The sequence below is a fragment of the Eumetopias jubatus genome, unplaced genomic scaffold (assembly GCF_037043125.1).
Source record: "Eumetopias jubatus isolate StellerSeaLion01/CBP00866 unplaced genomic scaffold, mEumJub1_p1.0 scaffold_12, whole genome shotgun sequence".
In the NCBI taxonomy this organism is placed as follows: Eukaryota; Metazoa; Chordata; class Mammalia; order Carnivora; family Otariidae; genus Eumetopias; species Eumetopias jubatus.
The window spans coordinates 1,067,277-1,081,625 of record NW_028274818.1 but is presented as its reverse complement, the minus strand read 5'-3'; the positions used below and the strand labels follow the sequence as shown (position 1 = coordinate 1,081,625).

General features: G+C 60.9%; 2 protein-coding genes across 3 annotated transcripts; both read right to left on the bottom strand.

The window, feature by feature from the left end:
* Positions 1-7,323: 7,323 nt before the first annotated feature.
* LENEP (lens epithelial protein) lies at positions 7,324-7,644 on the bottom strand. Its single transcript, XM_028090065.2, has one exon. The coding sequence runs from the start codon at positions 7,513-7,515 to the stop codon at positions 7,324-7,326; it is 192 nt and encodes a 63-aa protein (XP_027945866.2). The 5' UTR covers positions 7,516-7,644.
* Positions 7,645-7,974: 330 nt separating this feature from the next.
* Positions 7,975-13,331, bottom strand: FLAD1 (flavin adenine dinucleotide synthetase 1). 2 transcript variants are annotated; one of them, XM_028090278.2, is made up of 8 exons: positions 13,245-13,331; positions 12,586-12,779; positions 10,448-11,192; positions 9,775-9,922; positions 9,252-9,350; positions 8,982-9,171; positions 8,280-8,353; positions 7,975-8,192 (listed from the first exon to the last, which is right to left on the bottom strand). In XM_028090278.2, the coding sequence occupies exons 2-8, from the start codon at positions 12,664-12,666 to the stop codon at positions 8,057-8,059; spliced, it is 1,473 nt and encodes a 490-aa protein (XP_027946079.1). In that variant the 5' UTR covers positions 12,667-12,779; positions 13,245-13,331; the 3' UTR covers positions 7,975-8,056. The 2 variants fall into 2 exon arrangements, 1 of the variants encoding a protein (XP_027946079.1); XR_003607159.2 differs by lacking the exon at positions 13,245-13,331 and having other exon boundaries at positions 8,168-8,192; positions 8,280-8,491; positions 12,586-12,749.
* Between the last annotated feature and the right edge of the window lie 1,018 nt (positions 13,332-14,349).

Genomic DNA, 14,349 nt, shown 5'->3' with positions numbered 1-14,349 from the left:
CCACCGCCCTGCCCGCCCATTGGCCTGCGCACCCGCCCATCTCAAGTGGGTCCTGCCCTGCGTTCCGCCAGGGAGGGGGCGGAGCCGAGGGGCTGGCCTGAAACCTGGAGGAGGGAAAGGGGGAGGGGGCAGTGTCCGCAGTGGCCCGGGAACCCAGCGCCCCCGTCAAGGGCTCTCAGTCTCCATGAGGGGCTTTTGTACGGTCACCTCCTCGGGAGGGAAGGGTTGGTATGAGAGGTTAAAGATAGGCTAGGTGGGGATGAGGCGGGGACTTAAGGGATTGAAGGGGGGGGTCCCGTGAGGGGCTATAATCAGGTCAGTGCCCCGGGAGGGAGGGGGAGGGGGAGCCACCAGGCCATCAGCTCCAGCTCCTACGCTCCACCCCGACTCTGAGGGAGCGGGGGAGTGGAGGCTGCGGGCACCCTGCGTACCGTCCCACGCGAGACGGCGCCCCGCGGGGAGGGAACGGCGCCCTGGGCAAGCAGCCTCTGCGCTCCAGCCGGTGCCCGCTGCGGCCTTGGCATTGTCGGAGGGGAGGGGCCGGGTCCGCGAAGGGGGAGGGGGAGGCGCGCTCTCGCTCCTGCACCCCGCCTCCATCCTGCCTGTTCCCTAAGTGGAGAAACTGAGTCTCTGCGAAGGTGGGGACCTCTGGACAGGGATCAGTCCGGAGACCCGGGTGGCCAGGGGACCCTGGGTGTTTCCAGATGTGTGTGTGGGTTTGGGGTGAGGCAGGACACGTACTTCAGTGCCCCCGCAAGTGAGGAAGGTAGCCTGTGGGGGACGCCTCCAACCGGGCCTGCAGCGCTACGTACCCCGGAGAGCCCCTCCCACTGGTGTAAAACGGAATCAAATCCGGCTACCGCGGGCCAGGTTCCGCTCCCCGCGACCCGCCGGGCCGAACCGGGTCCGACTCGCTTTCTCCTCCCTAGCCCCCTCCGCAGGGGGCCTCCCTCCCTTTCCAGCAGGTGGCTCCGCGGGACACCAGCTCAACCTGTTGGACCACAATGGGCGGCGCCAGGGGGGCCCTGGCCCTCACCCGGGCTGACCCGGGATCCCCGCGCAGGGGGAGGGGCGGAGTCCCGGTCCCTCCCTCCCTCCTTCTCCGGCCGTGACTCAGCCTCGGGGCCGCTGCCCTGCGCCCCAGCCAGGGGCGGAAAGTGTGAGGCGCCCCTGAGGGCCCAGGCCAAGCCAAACAGCCCCCCACCTCAGACATTATCTCACTGGAGAATTAGGGGGGCTGTAGGAAGGAGGGGGTAGCAGCAGGCCTGGGGCGCTCCCGCTCGCTGAATCCGCTCCGGGTTTTCCTATCGTCCCTGTCCTGTCCCCCTTGGGCCCCGAGGCCGGTCACTGCTCCGGGTTTTCTTCTCGGCCCCGCCGGACAGAGTCTTGTCGGTGAGGGCCCGGAGCCGGTGGGGTCCAGGCCAGGGTTTTCCCCTCCCTTCTCCAGCCGTCGGGGTCGCGCTAGCCTGGGGAAGAGTCGAGCCAGGGGCTAGACGGCAGTGCCAGATGCACACGTGAAACGGAGAGGGGGCTGCTTCGTGGAGGAGGGGGCATGGCCCAGGAAAAGGAGGGCGGGAAAGTGGCTCAGGGAGGGCAGAGCCTGGGCCTCCAGAGGCAGTCCAAGGGCGGGCGCCTGGGCACCAGCCCCTAGGTACAGAGAAATGAAAGGCGCCCAGTGCCTCGGGCCCGCCCCGCACCCCCCCCCCCCCCGAGGGTCGTCTCCGGACTTGCTGGACCCGGTCTGGATCTGTAGGCAATGGGAATGCCATTCTCTACTGTTTGGACAGTTCTGGAACCTCCAGTTTGTTCCTCAGTGACTCCCGACCACCACCACCCACGTTTCTCTTCTGGGCCATACAGCTTCCTTCCCGGCTCAGAAGTCGGAGGGGGAACCCCGACTTGAAATTCCCTCCTCCCCTCCAACTCCTGGCCCTTACCGGGCCAAACCACTGAGACTGCGGCAGCCAGGAAACGCTGCCTGGGGGCTGTGCCCCCTCCCACGGAAGCCCGGCTGGGCCCCAGGGGCCCGCTGCCACCAGGCCCGGCCTGGCACTGGGGTCTGGAGGGCAGGTGGGGGGCCTGCAGGGGCCTCCTGGGGAGAGCGGGGCATCCCAGATCCGCCCGTTCCGACATATATCTCAGGCGACCGGCTAGACCTTACTTTTGAGGGGAAAGTAGCAGGAGGTGGGTAAATCCCCGGAGAGTGAGGTGTGTTTGACCAAGGAGAAGGATGAAAGCCCGGGCTGGGAGTTAATCCCTCCTAGGGAGGACCGTGTACCTGGGGCTGGGGATGGCGACTCGGAGTGACAGCCCCGTGCCGGGACTGGCTGGGCCACGTGCGCTGAGGGGCAGCTGCAGAAGACTTAGATGCTTGCAGAGCGTGGAGAGAGAGGGCTTCTGGCGGAAGAAAGGCAAGGCTCTCTCTGGGCGGGGTCCTGAGTGAGTGGGTCTGGGGGGCCTGTTTTGGAAGGTTGGGGAGGTTGCTGAGCTGGAAGCGGAGCGTCTGGGCGCCCACCTCTTCCCCGCTCCCCCCTTACCCGGGCTGCCTCCGCTTCCCTCGAAAAACCCGCCGCCCAGGAAACCGCTGGGGGCGCTCAGACCGCAGCCCCCACCCCCGCCCGCCGCCCCCCGGCTCCCCCACCGCGACCGCCCAACCCACCTGAAGGGGCCGTGGCTGCCAGGGTTGCCCCTCCCGCCGGCTCCCCCCACACCTGCGGGCGCACTATTTATAACTCGGCGCCTATTCCGGGCCTCTGGGCGGGAGCCCGCTGCGCCTCAGCGCTAATCGTCTCCGGGATCTCTGTGCCCCCCAGGGCCGGGGAAGATAAATTTAGCCTCAGGAAGCTCGGGGAACATTTTCCAAAACTCCACGTTCCCGAGAAGGCGAAACAGAACCCCTGTGCCCTCAGCCTCCCTCCCTCCCGCCAGCCAGCAGGCGGCGCAGGTGTCTCGGCTCCTCGGACCGTGCCCGGGGTTCGGGGGGCTGCTGCGAAGCCCGGGCAGGTGAAGGACGCGAGGTACTGGGGGGCGGCGGCCAGAGGGGCCCGAGAGTGGCCGGAAGAACGGGCCCGTCTCCGAGGCTGGCAGAGACAGGAGTAGAAAGTCTCAGCTGGGAGTAACCCAGAAAGGGGTTGGGGACTTCTGCCTTTCGAAGGGTAAATAACTACTATGCAAACGAGATGCAAATAGGAACGCAGGGCAGAGCTTGTGGCCCTGGGGGTCTGCCCTCCGGCGCGGTCGGAACCACAACCACAGCCCTCTTCCCGCCCGCTTCTGAGCGTTGCTGGGAAAACACAGGACCCAACTGAGATCATTACTAAAATATCCAGTTTCGTGCGCGAGGCTCCCAGACCACTTCGCCAGGACCCCTGTCCTCCACCCGCCTTTCGCACACCACTGAGGGTCTTATAGCCCAGGTAATCAGCTAGGAATCCTGGGTCTGAGGCCGCTCCTCCCAGTGCTGTCGCATTTGGGGGTCCCTTCCAGCTTCGCAGAGGCTCCTTCCCCGTTTTGCCCCGCCCATTCCCCTACCCCCTGTGGCCACTGGAGGGCCGCTGGGCGCCCAGGGGTAAATAAGGTCTTCCTCGGCCCGGCCCGCCCGACCTTGGCACTCGGGTCCCTTCTGCTACCCTTGAACGCTCCGAACACTTCGGAGCTTGAACACTCCGAACCCGAGCTTACTCTACCGGGGAAGAGAACCTTGCCAGGAAGCTGCCGCATCTCTTTTTCCCTTGGAGAGGAGTGGGGAGGTGTAGACCAGGGAACCATCTCCCGACCTGTGGTGGTTTAGGTGAAAAAGACATAGCTGGGCCCCCCAAAGGAGCCGTGGAAAGCAGGAATAAGAGCCGCTGAGTTGAGGTGGGTGTGGGAATGGTGCAGGTGGGTGCAGCTTTGGGGCAGTATCCCTCTCCGCAGCTCAGCCTGCCTGCCCCCCCCCTCCCAGGCACCATTTCAGGAGAGGAGGGCTGGCTGGTCCAGAGAAGCCCTGAATCTGAGATGGGAAAATCTGGGTTCACTGGCTGACTACCCCACTGCAGTGTGCCGTGGGCATGACCGCGCACCGGGCACTTCTCACCTCTCTGGGCCCGTCTCCTTCCACTTTGCGTGGGAGAATTGCCCTTGTCCTGCCTGCTTCTGAGGTGGACTTGTGTCAGTCTCCAAGCATTTTGTAGTGTGACAGGGGCCCTCAAGAGGGTGCGCAAGCGTTTCCTTGTTCTCCCCATCTCTCTCCTCAGCCTCTCCACCTTTGGGGCTCTCTGGACAGCTGACACCATCCTCTGGCCACCGCAGGTCGCTCCTCTGTTCCCTCTTTCCGCTTCCCGGGCCCTGCCTGCCTTCCATCCACCACTTCCCTGGAGGTCTTTGCCAGACACCCCCTCCCCTGGCAAAGGCCCTCGACTCCAGGATCCACCTCCAGGCACCATCCCAGCTGGGTGGGAGTGGGGCCCAAGAAAGGAAAAGGAGGTCGAAGGCCAGAGCTTGAGGCAGGGTGGGGCTGACCAAGCAGGTGCAGGTTTTGGGGGGGGCGGAAGCCCCACACTCATGTGGAAAGGTGACTTCCATGTCCCCATCCACTGCTAACCTCTCTCTGGATGGATTCAGGAGCTTCCCCCTTCCCACCACTGTGCCCTGGGATGAGGTGGGGCTCTGAAGGGGCCAGGCAAGAGCAATGACCTGATTATGTGGGCGCCTAAAGACGGTTGCCACGCCGCTGGGATGAAAAATCATCTTGAGGCGTGCCCGGGTGGTGCAGTCGGTTAGGTGTCAGACTCTTGGTTTTGGCTCAGGTGGTGATCTCAGGGGTGTGAGATTAAGCCTGGTCTGGCTCCACACTCAGCGGGGAGTCTGCTTGGGATTCTCTCCCTCTGCACCCCCCCCCCCCGCCCCGCTCATACTCGCACTTTCTCTCAAATAAATAAATAAATCTTAAAAAAAATAGAAAAGATAATCTCGGGGCACCTGGGGGCTCAGTCGGTTAAGCGTCTCCCTTGGGCTTAGGTCATGATCCCAGGGTCCTGGGATGGAGCCCTGGATCGGGCTCCCTGCTCCGCGGGGAGTCTGCCGCTCCCCCTGCTTGTGCTCTCTCTCTGACAAATAAATAAATAAAATCTTAAAAAAAAATTAAGGGAGCACCTGTGTGGATCGGTTGTTAAGTGTCTGCCTTCGGCTCAGGTCATGGTCCCAGGGTCCTGGGATCGAGCCCCGCATCGGGCTCCCTGCTCCGCGGGAGGTCTGCTTCTCCCTCTCCCACTCCCCCTGCTTGTGTTCCCTTTCTCTCTCTCTCTCTCGCTGTGTCTCTCTCTCTGTGTCAAATACATAAAATCTTTAAAAAAAAATTAAGAAAATCTTAAAAAAAAAAGAAAAAGAATGCACATGCATTCAGGGCAGCCACTTTTTTTTTTTTTTAAAGATTTTATTTATCTATTTGACAAAGAGAGACACAGCGAGAGAGGGAACACAAGCAGGGGGAGAGGGAGAGGGAGAAGACCCGAGCTGAGGGCAGTCGCCCCACGACTGAGCCTCCCAGGCGCCCTGGGGGTAGCCACTTCTCTGCACTACTCTGAGCTAGTGTCGGGCCCAGACTGTGCCTCCGGCCTCCAGGTCGGGCTCCCCTGTACCAGCCTTGCTCCCCAAAGTGTGTTCGCCACACAGCAGCCAGTGGGAACACCGGGTGTTTGCCTTCTCATTTCAGCCCGCAGGAAGCTCAGCTTGTGAGGCCCTCCAGGACCTGCCCCACACCCACCCACCTCAACCTTTCCTCTCTTCCATAGCACCTATCACCTAATAACATCTCCACACGTATTTTTTGCTTATGTTCTTTTTCCTGTGTCTGCCCACGAGACAGGGGCCTTTTGTGATCCTGGCTGTGTTCAAGCACCCGGGCCCGCGTACAGCGGGTGCTCAATGACATTTGCTGAATGAATGAACACTCGTAGATGCAGAATGTGCACAGACTATCTCTGGAATGCTCTTCACGGGACTGGTGAAGCTGACGAACTGCCGGCAAGACAGCTGGGGGCGGATGGGGCGGGGGGAGTCACTTCTCACCAGCACAACTCCCTGCTCTCGGTCTTTGTTACCTTTATAAAGAGAGATACAACATGCCCAGAGAAAAAGGACTTAACTCAGAAGAAGTTGGGGGAAAAGCTGGTCCCTGGGAGCGAGGAGAGAGTCCCAGGAGAGGAGGGAGGGGCCGGGGCATGCTGGCTCTGAGGTTGTGGGGCGCTGTGAGTGGGCGTGCCACTCAGCGTGAGCAAGGTGCTGTAAATGGTGGATTTACCTACCCCTGGGTGGAGGGGTGGACGTCAGGGAAAGCAGGTGGGTGGCCACCAAGGGGAAGTGGAGTGAGCTTGGCTCCTTCTGGCTGTTAGCGCCCGTGCCCTGTGGTAAGCCTGAGGCACCTGGGGGGCCACACAGGTGCCTTGCTCTTGCAGCCTCCTGTGTGAGCTGGAGGGGCAGGGCCCAACGTCTTCTTTGAGCTGCGGACCAGCATCGGCCCAGGGCTCTTCCCAAGATCCTCAGAGGTGGGGAGCTGGCCAGACCAGCTCTTCTATTTGGGTTCCTGGCCTAAGGCACAGAGCCTCCCAGAAGAAGACCCCACCCAAGCTGGACCCCTCCCTATCCACCAGTTGGGAGGAACCTGGCCTTTCCACGCTCCCCGCCCAGGCCTCAGTGAGTCAGAAAACCTGGTTTTCAGTCTGTTCTGTTCAGGACAACCTTCTTCCCTCCCTGGTCTGTACCCTGGCTCCAAGACCCTTCCAGTACTGAGTTTTTCCAATTCCCTTTCAGACATTTAGAACTTTAGGCCTTGAGGCCTATTTATTTTATCTATGCATATACATAATCTGTACACACACACACACACACACGTAGTTCAGTGATTCTCAAGCAGAGATGTTAGGGCGCAGCCCACTCCTGGCACCACCAGAGTATGGAGAAATCGACCATCTGGGCTGGCGGGCTCACTGTGCCAGGCTTGGAAGAATGTTAGCTCCTGCCGTTTCCTGGGGCCCTGGCCAGCAGGCCGGGCTCCTGGGCCCCGGGGGTCCCCCAGAGGTGGGGGCTGGGAACGGACACCCAGAAGGCAGGCCTGGCAGACGGCACATACCGGAAGTAGGAGCTGCACTTCCCACAGTGCCTGTGGCCCATCCTTGGCGGAGCATCGCGGGCCCCGGGGGTCTTGACGGGGGCTGGGCTGGGCGCTAGAGCAGAGAATGGGAGGTTGAGAGGCGGGCTCTGGCACAGAGGTGCAGCCACGCTTCCTGTTGCCCGACCCCCCCCCACCCACCTGAGCCGAGCCGGGCGCGGTGCCCTTCCCGGCCATTAATCCAGCAGCTCCTTGATGCACCAGCAGCACAGGAGGATGTAGGCCACTTCCTTCAGAGTCTGCTGCAGGCCCTCCCATCCTGTGCCCATCTTCATGACAGGCACCCAGGGCCCAGGGTCTCGCAGGGCCCTTCGGAAGGAGAACGGCAGGGCCTGGGCTAGGGGCTGCATCCACGTCCGGGGCTGCATGTGGGCTGCAGGAGCCGCCTCCAGTGCCTTGTATCAGCAGCGTCCCCACCCCCTCAGACCTCATGACTCTGGGGACAAAGGCCCCCCAGGGCTAGCACGGGGAAGGTTCTGGGCCCAAGAACGGGCTGAGTCAGCCTCTATGGACAGGGATGGAGGCTGGGCTTAGGAGGGGGAGGGCCTGGTCACTCCGTCCTCTATGCTCTGCAGCCAGGCCTGCTCAGCTTCCTGCCTGGGTCTCAAGACCCCGGGGCGCGGTCTGTCTTGCTCCTTCCCCTGGTGCTTGGCCCAAGCCCCGGCCCCTGCCCCGTGAGGCTGGCCTTCAGAACCGTCGGTGTGAGCTCCTGTCCAGTCTGTTCGGCACACCCGCCACCCCGGCCCCTTAGAGGGAGCTCCGCCAGCCCCGAGCCCACGTCTGCTTCTCCCATCCCCTGGAGCAGGAAGACACAGCCAGGGCAGAGGCACACGAGAGGCACACTTTATTGACAGGAGACACCCCAGGACCACCTCCTTCCCCACCCCTGCAGTGGGCAGGACTGCGGGCTCATGTGCGGGAGTTGCGCTCCTCGTCTTCGTTCTCCAGCAGGTAGGCTGGACGGTAGGCGGGCTGTCCTCCTGGGCTCAGGTACTTCAGGGCGGGGTTCCGCACCGTGTTCTCCCGGCCCCCCAGCGAGGTGTAGCTGGAGCCGGGAGAAGGGAGGCAAGTGTGGGGGGTGGCTCTCCGTCCCCGCACCTCCATGTCTCCCCCACGTCTCCCAGCACCTTACCCTCGGTCGTACAGAACACAGTATGGGACAAACAGCTGGCGCAGGAAGTCCCAGATGTCTCTGTAGGTCCAGTCCTGGGAGGTCAGAGCGGAGTCACAAAGTCCCCCTCTTCCTCACTCACCCCTTGCCACCTGGGAAGGGGCCCGCTTGGGCTCTTCTGCTTCTTGGCCCTGAGGAAGGCTCCTATCTGATTCTCTGGTGCAGCTTGCTCTCTGCAGGCCACGCAAGGTGAAAGAGAAAGCCTTCATCCTGGCCCCCCGCCCCCAACCCCCCATGGCATGGGTCTGCGGGAGCAGACCATGAAAATGGGCTCTCGGGGCGCCTGACATGGGGCCACCCGAGACGTGCCTGGTGCAAGTCAAGAACTGAATGTTGAATTTTCACATGCCACAGAATTCATCCTTTTAAAGCCTACCATTTGCTGGTTTTCAGTAATTCCTTATTTCATTTTAGTAAGCTGCGCTTTGAGTATAATTAGGTGGCTACTGGCCACCATGCTGGGCAGCACAGGCCTAGTGGGAGAAAGCACAAGCTTGCCCTTGGTGTTCGATAAATAACGCTCAGAAGGCTGAATGACCCAACGGCACAGCCTTCCTCGGATGATGGGGCTCTTCATCTGAGCCCCAGGCTGGGATGGGGAACCCGGGTGCACAATGGGCAGGGATTGGGAGACAGGAGGCCCCACAGCCTCTACCCCGTTACCAGCAGCGGGTTGATGCGCATGAAGGAAGGCCAGCTGGGGTCAGTGGGGCTGAAGGGGCAGAGGCTGCAGGAGTAGGGGTCTGTGCGGCGGGTGCCCATCAGGACAGCCTCCAACTGGGGGTGCTGCGTCTGCAGCTCACTCAGGGCCTGCTTCATGTCACCCTCAGCCTCCAGGACCTGCAGATTGTACCTGAGGAAGGGAGAGTGCTGCACTCAGAAGTGGGCACTGCTGAGCTCCCCCGGGAGCCCCAGCCTCCATGCCCCTAGTACCTCTTGATGGTGTCCTGTAGAAACTGCTCCAGCTCGGGGAAGGGGGAGATGCTGCGGACATACAGGACCTGGAGGGGCTCCTGAGCGTCAGGGCGCGTCCTGGGGGTGGGGGGGCACGGGCGTGCCGGGTGGGCAGGGAGATACTCTCAGAGAGCTCGCACTGTCCTCTTCGGCTCCCGGGTGGACCAGCTCCCATCCACAAGAACCCACTTCCTTTGGGAAGCCCTTCTGATCTCTCACTTCTCAGACCGGGAGCACACAGCCCCATTTCAGGTATGCAAATGTCACCTCCCAACAGGACTGCGACCTCCCTGTGGCCCAGTCAGGGAGGTTGGCCTTCATGGCCTTCACGACCCAGGGCCACACCCAAGTCAGATGCTCAAGAACAGAACTGGAGGTCACCAAGGCCACCTCCCTCCCAGACCCCACCCGGCCACCCCTTCCCTCCCTGCTTCCTAGCGGGGGGAGCTGGACAGCAGGGCAGACAGGACCTCTGAGGTCTCGCCCCCAGGGGTTGGCTCACCTCTGCACGGCCGCGTGGAAGAGGTGCAGGAGTGCCGTGCAGTCCTTGCCTCCATTGAAGCCCACACAGAGGCGGGCGAGGTCGTACCGGGCCAGGGCAGTCTCAATGGTCTGCAGGGCGCCTGCCACCTTCTCCCCCAGAGAAGACCCTGCAAGCGGACGGACAAGAAGCCAACAGATAGAGGCACGTGGCCGTCAGAGGGCAGTGGGGGCCATGCCGCCCTTGCTTAACATCTCCATGGCTTCCCAGTGTGGGCCAGGTACTGTCCGGACTCCCTCATGCCCTCAGAGTGTGCCCCTGCCGGCCATTCAGCCCCACCTCAGTGTCTTCTCTCTGGGAGCCCTGGTTTCCTTCTGTTACCCGGATCACACTGTTTGCTCTCACCCAGCTCCCGGGCTGACCTCCCTGCTGTGGAGGCCCCTCGTCACCGACATCTCATGCCCGGGGGCCTTTCTGGTCACGCTACTGGCCCAGAAGGGCACGGTGGATGACTGTCCTGTCGAGCCACACCCCCCTGGCCAGCACAGTGCTGTGGACAGCACGCACGCGGCCTACGTTTACGGCAGCCATCTTCCACCTGCTCCTGGATTTTCAGGAAGCCGCCAACAGCCCCTGCGTTCCTGAGGCCTAGGGAGCCACCCCGGCATGCAGCCCTCCCCGTGGAGGCCCCTACCTGATCCCGCGAGTTTGTACACGGCCTCACTGGCCTGCTGCACGGCGTCGGGCACGTAGGGGACCAACGACCCCGGGGGCAGACGGGCGGTCAGGTAGGCCAGGCCTTCCTCCAGGGGCCCTTCGTCCTCTGAGTCCAGCGTCAGCTTCACCTGATAGTAGTTGCTGCCCCAGTCAGGATAGGAACCCAGGCCGAGCCGGCGCCCAAAGTGGGCCTGAGCCTCGGCAAGGATGGGGGCAATAGAGGCCTCATCGGCCGCCACATAGAGCTCCCGCAGGTGAAACTGCACGGCTGTGTTCTGGAACAGCCCCTTCAGCCCCTCCAGCACCCGCCGCAGCAGCTCTGGAATGCCTGGGAAGAGGTAGACATTTCGGACGGAGACCAGCGGCAATTTGAAGGGCTGGCCGGTGCAAGGATCAGTGCCGTAATGGAGGCGGGCGGAGGAGGGAACGAGAGACAGCTTCTCCCAGCCCTTCCCTCCTAGGGCTTTGACGGCGGCTTCCAGCTCGGGGTGTGGCTTGAGCTCGTCCCCAAAGGCCTGGGCTACTGCCTCGAAAGTCACATCGTCATGAGTGGGGCCAATGCCCCCTGCTGTGAGGACGTGGGTGAAGCGGCTGGAGAAAGAAGTGACCTCAGCTGCAATGGTGGCGACCTCATCGGGGACGACAGAGACTCGGCACACCTGGACCCCCAGGGAGCGCAGTGTCCGGCACAGAAAGTAGGTGTTGGTGTCCTGAGTGTGTCCCTGGGAGATGAGATGGGGACGGTGTCAATGCCGTGGGGATGAAGGGCAAAGGGGAAGGGGCGACAGCCGCATCTGCCTGATGCTGGGGCACCATGTTCTTGGGGGACGCTGCCTTGGTCCACCCCCCACCAAAGAGCCTGGACTGGGCACAGGAGTGCGAAAATCCACGTGAGTGCTCAGGGAGAGCATGATCCACCTGGGGCCTCCTTCTCTGCACTTTGACCTTGACCTCATCTACACTTACGGATTCCGTGGTCAATTCCTCACCAACCCTGACAGCTCAGTTCCCTGGCTCCATGTACTTACTAGGCATCTCCACCATATTCCTGGCAGCTGTCCCTTTGCTCAGTGGCATCCCCAGACACGGTCCACAGCCAGTCGGGCCCTTCTGCTGTCACCTCTACTGAAATGTCTCCCCACCTGCTCTCTTCTCTGTGTTCCTACGGCCACCACGCGAGTCCTTGGCACCTTTTATCTGGACAGTGGCGACAGCGCCCTGGCCAGGATCCCAGCCTCCAGTCGCAGCACTCCGCCCTGGGCCTCCTGACTAAACTGTCTAATGTGCTACTGTGATTGCACCACTCTTGGGCTCAAAAGCCATGTGTTGTTTCCAAACGTATACAGAATAAAGTTCAAATTCCTTTGCAGAATTTTTGAGGCTGTCTCTGGTGTGTCTCCAATGTTCTTTCCCAGCCCCATCTCCTTCTACTTCTCTACAGGGGGCTTAGTGGGTAAGGGTTACTCTGGAGGAAGAGAGAATCGGGTTGGAATCCCAGCTCTACCACTCCTGAGCTCTGTAACCCTGGTCAAGCTTCTCAGTCTCATAATCTATTAACTGAGATTTATAATAAAAGTATCAAACCTCGTGGGAATGTTCTAAGGATTAGTAAGTATATGTGATATGATCAGCACACTGCCAGGCCCCAGGAAGCACTCAAAAAACAGGGGTCAATATTGCTATTACAAACCTGATGCCTACCAGGACCTCTCCTAAGACTTCCCTGATTGTTCAGAAGGGATTTCTTCCATCTAGTACTTTCCTTCTATTTTGCTTACTCACTCTGCTGAATGCCTTGGGTCATTCTCCCAACAGGCTGGCTAGAACTCTTTGTGTATAGCACATGCACCCATACCGATGGACTCCTTGTCATTTCTGTAAAGCCCCTCCTACCCCTATACAAGGCTGGCAAATTGTAGCAACTTTGCTACAAGTTTTCAACAGAGTAACTGAAAGAACAAAAGGTCACTTTCCCTCTAATAGGTTGGACTCACTCGAGGACCCTACTGCAGCAACGGGGCGCCCACCCTGGCTGCCTCCCCTCAACAGAATGTGCAGCAGGCTCTTAAGGGCAGGAGAATGCCGCACCCTCCCCCTCTTCTGTCCCAGACACACCTTGAGGATCTCATCTCCAACAATGATGATGCCCGCCGTCACGCTGCGCCCTGAGGGAGGTTCAAAGGCCCTAGATGCCATGGTCCTGCCTTCTCTGCCCCTCGGCAAGGCCCTCCAGAAGCCACCCAGGGCCCCAAATAGGGGTCGAAAGCACGGGAGTCGCGCCAGGTCTACAGGGCACTGGGGGCCATAGCCTGAAAACAGGGGGGTCTGGGGTCAAGGGAACCTGGAGGAGCCAGAGAGGACAATGGGGGAGAGCAGGAGCGCACGTCCTTCCTTAGAGGAAGACCTCGCCAGGCCCTTGACAAGAGACCCCTTTATTTCTGCCTCTAAGAAACCCCAGCCCTGGCCTCTTCACATGTCTTCTAAGCTTGGCTCTAGTCTCCTTAAAATGTCCTGCTCTCCCGAGCACCTACCCCTTTGAATATGTCTTCTGTGCGCCGAGCTCGGCCCTCTGCACCTTTAAATACCTCCTCTCTTCGGGGCACCTGTTCCTTTTAAGTGTCTCGACCCCTTTTAAGCGACCGCCCCCCCCCCCCCCCCCGCTCCGGCACGGACCGGAGCTCAGGCGCCTCTCCTGCAGGCGCCGGCACCCTTCCTGGCCTGGAGTCCCGTCCCCCCGCCACGCTGCAGCCCGCCCAGCTCTTCCAGGTCCCCACCTGCCTCTCCGGCCCTTCCCCGGCTCGTGCCCTCTGCTCCCGCACGTCCCGGGCGGCGTCCGCACGCAGAGTCCCGCCCTACACCCGCACCTCCTCACAGCAGCTGGTCACCTCGGTTGTCGCTCAAACGATCTCCAAGGGCCCATTGGTGCAGTCGGCTGTCGCTCGCCTGCCTTAGCCAGGGGGCGGGAGGAGCGCCGGGTTGTCATTGGCGACAAGCACGTGGTCACCCCCACCCGGAACTGCGGGGGCCGGGCGCGGGCGCGGGCGGGGGCGGGCCCCGCGGGCCTGGGGCGCGGAAGGGGCGGTGGTGGGCGGTGCTCCAAAGGCTTTGGGGTGCGCTCTCTGCGGCTGCAAGTAAAGAGGCGTGACTCTCACTTCTGTTTTCAAATTCTTGTGTGCACGTGCTGTCGGGCACTAACCCTAATTCTAGGCGCAGGGGCTGCTGCCAGAGGGATTTTATACCGTAGCGCACGCAAGTTGTAGGAACACCAAGTGTCAGCATTGCCTGAAGTAGGCAGATCTTGGAGGTGAGCTTTCGTTCACCTGTTATATACGATAAAGCTATATACTTAACCCCGTTGACTAGAAAAAGCCTTGCCCCACCTTGCTCCAGGATAGTGCTCAGTTTGAGCATCACCTTTGCCCAATTATTGGTCTTACGGGTACAAGTGAGGGCAGCCGACTAGGACGGGCCGTGTGTCCACCTCGGATTCTCACATCATCCTAGCTTATTCTCATTTCAGTTGCCTTCGGTCTAAAAGTGCTTCTTAAATTTAAATGTTTAATCTGGGACCTTTTTCAAAATTTATTTTTAGGGCGCCTGGGTGGCTCAGATGGTTAAGCGTCTGCCTTCGGCTCAGGTCATGATCCCAGACTCCTGGGATCGGGTCCCACATCCGGCTCCCTGCTCCTTGGGAGCCTGCTTCTCCCTCTGCCTCTCTCTCTCTGTGTCTCTGTCTCTCATGAATAAATAAATAAAAAATCTTTAAAAAAAATAAAAAAATAAACTATTAAAAAATTATTTTTAAGTAATCTCTATGCCCAAGGTGCTGCTTGAACTGACCACCCAGAGTCCCATGCTCTACCGACTGAGCAAGCCAGG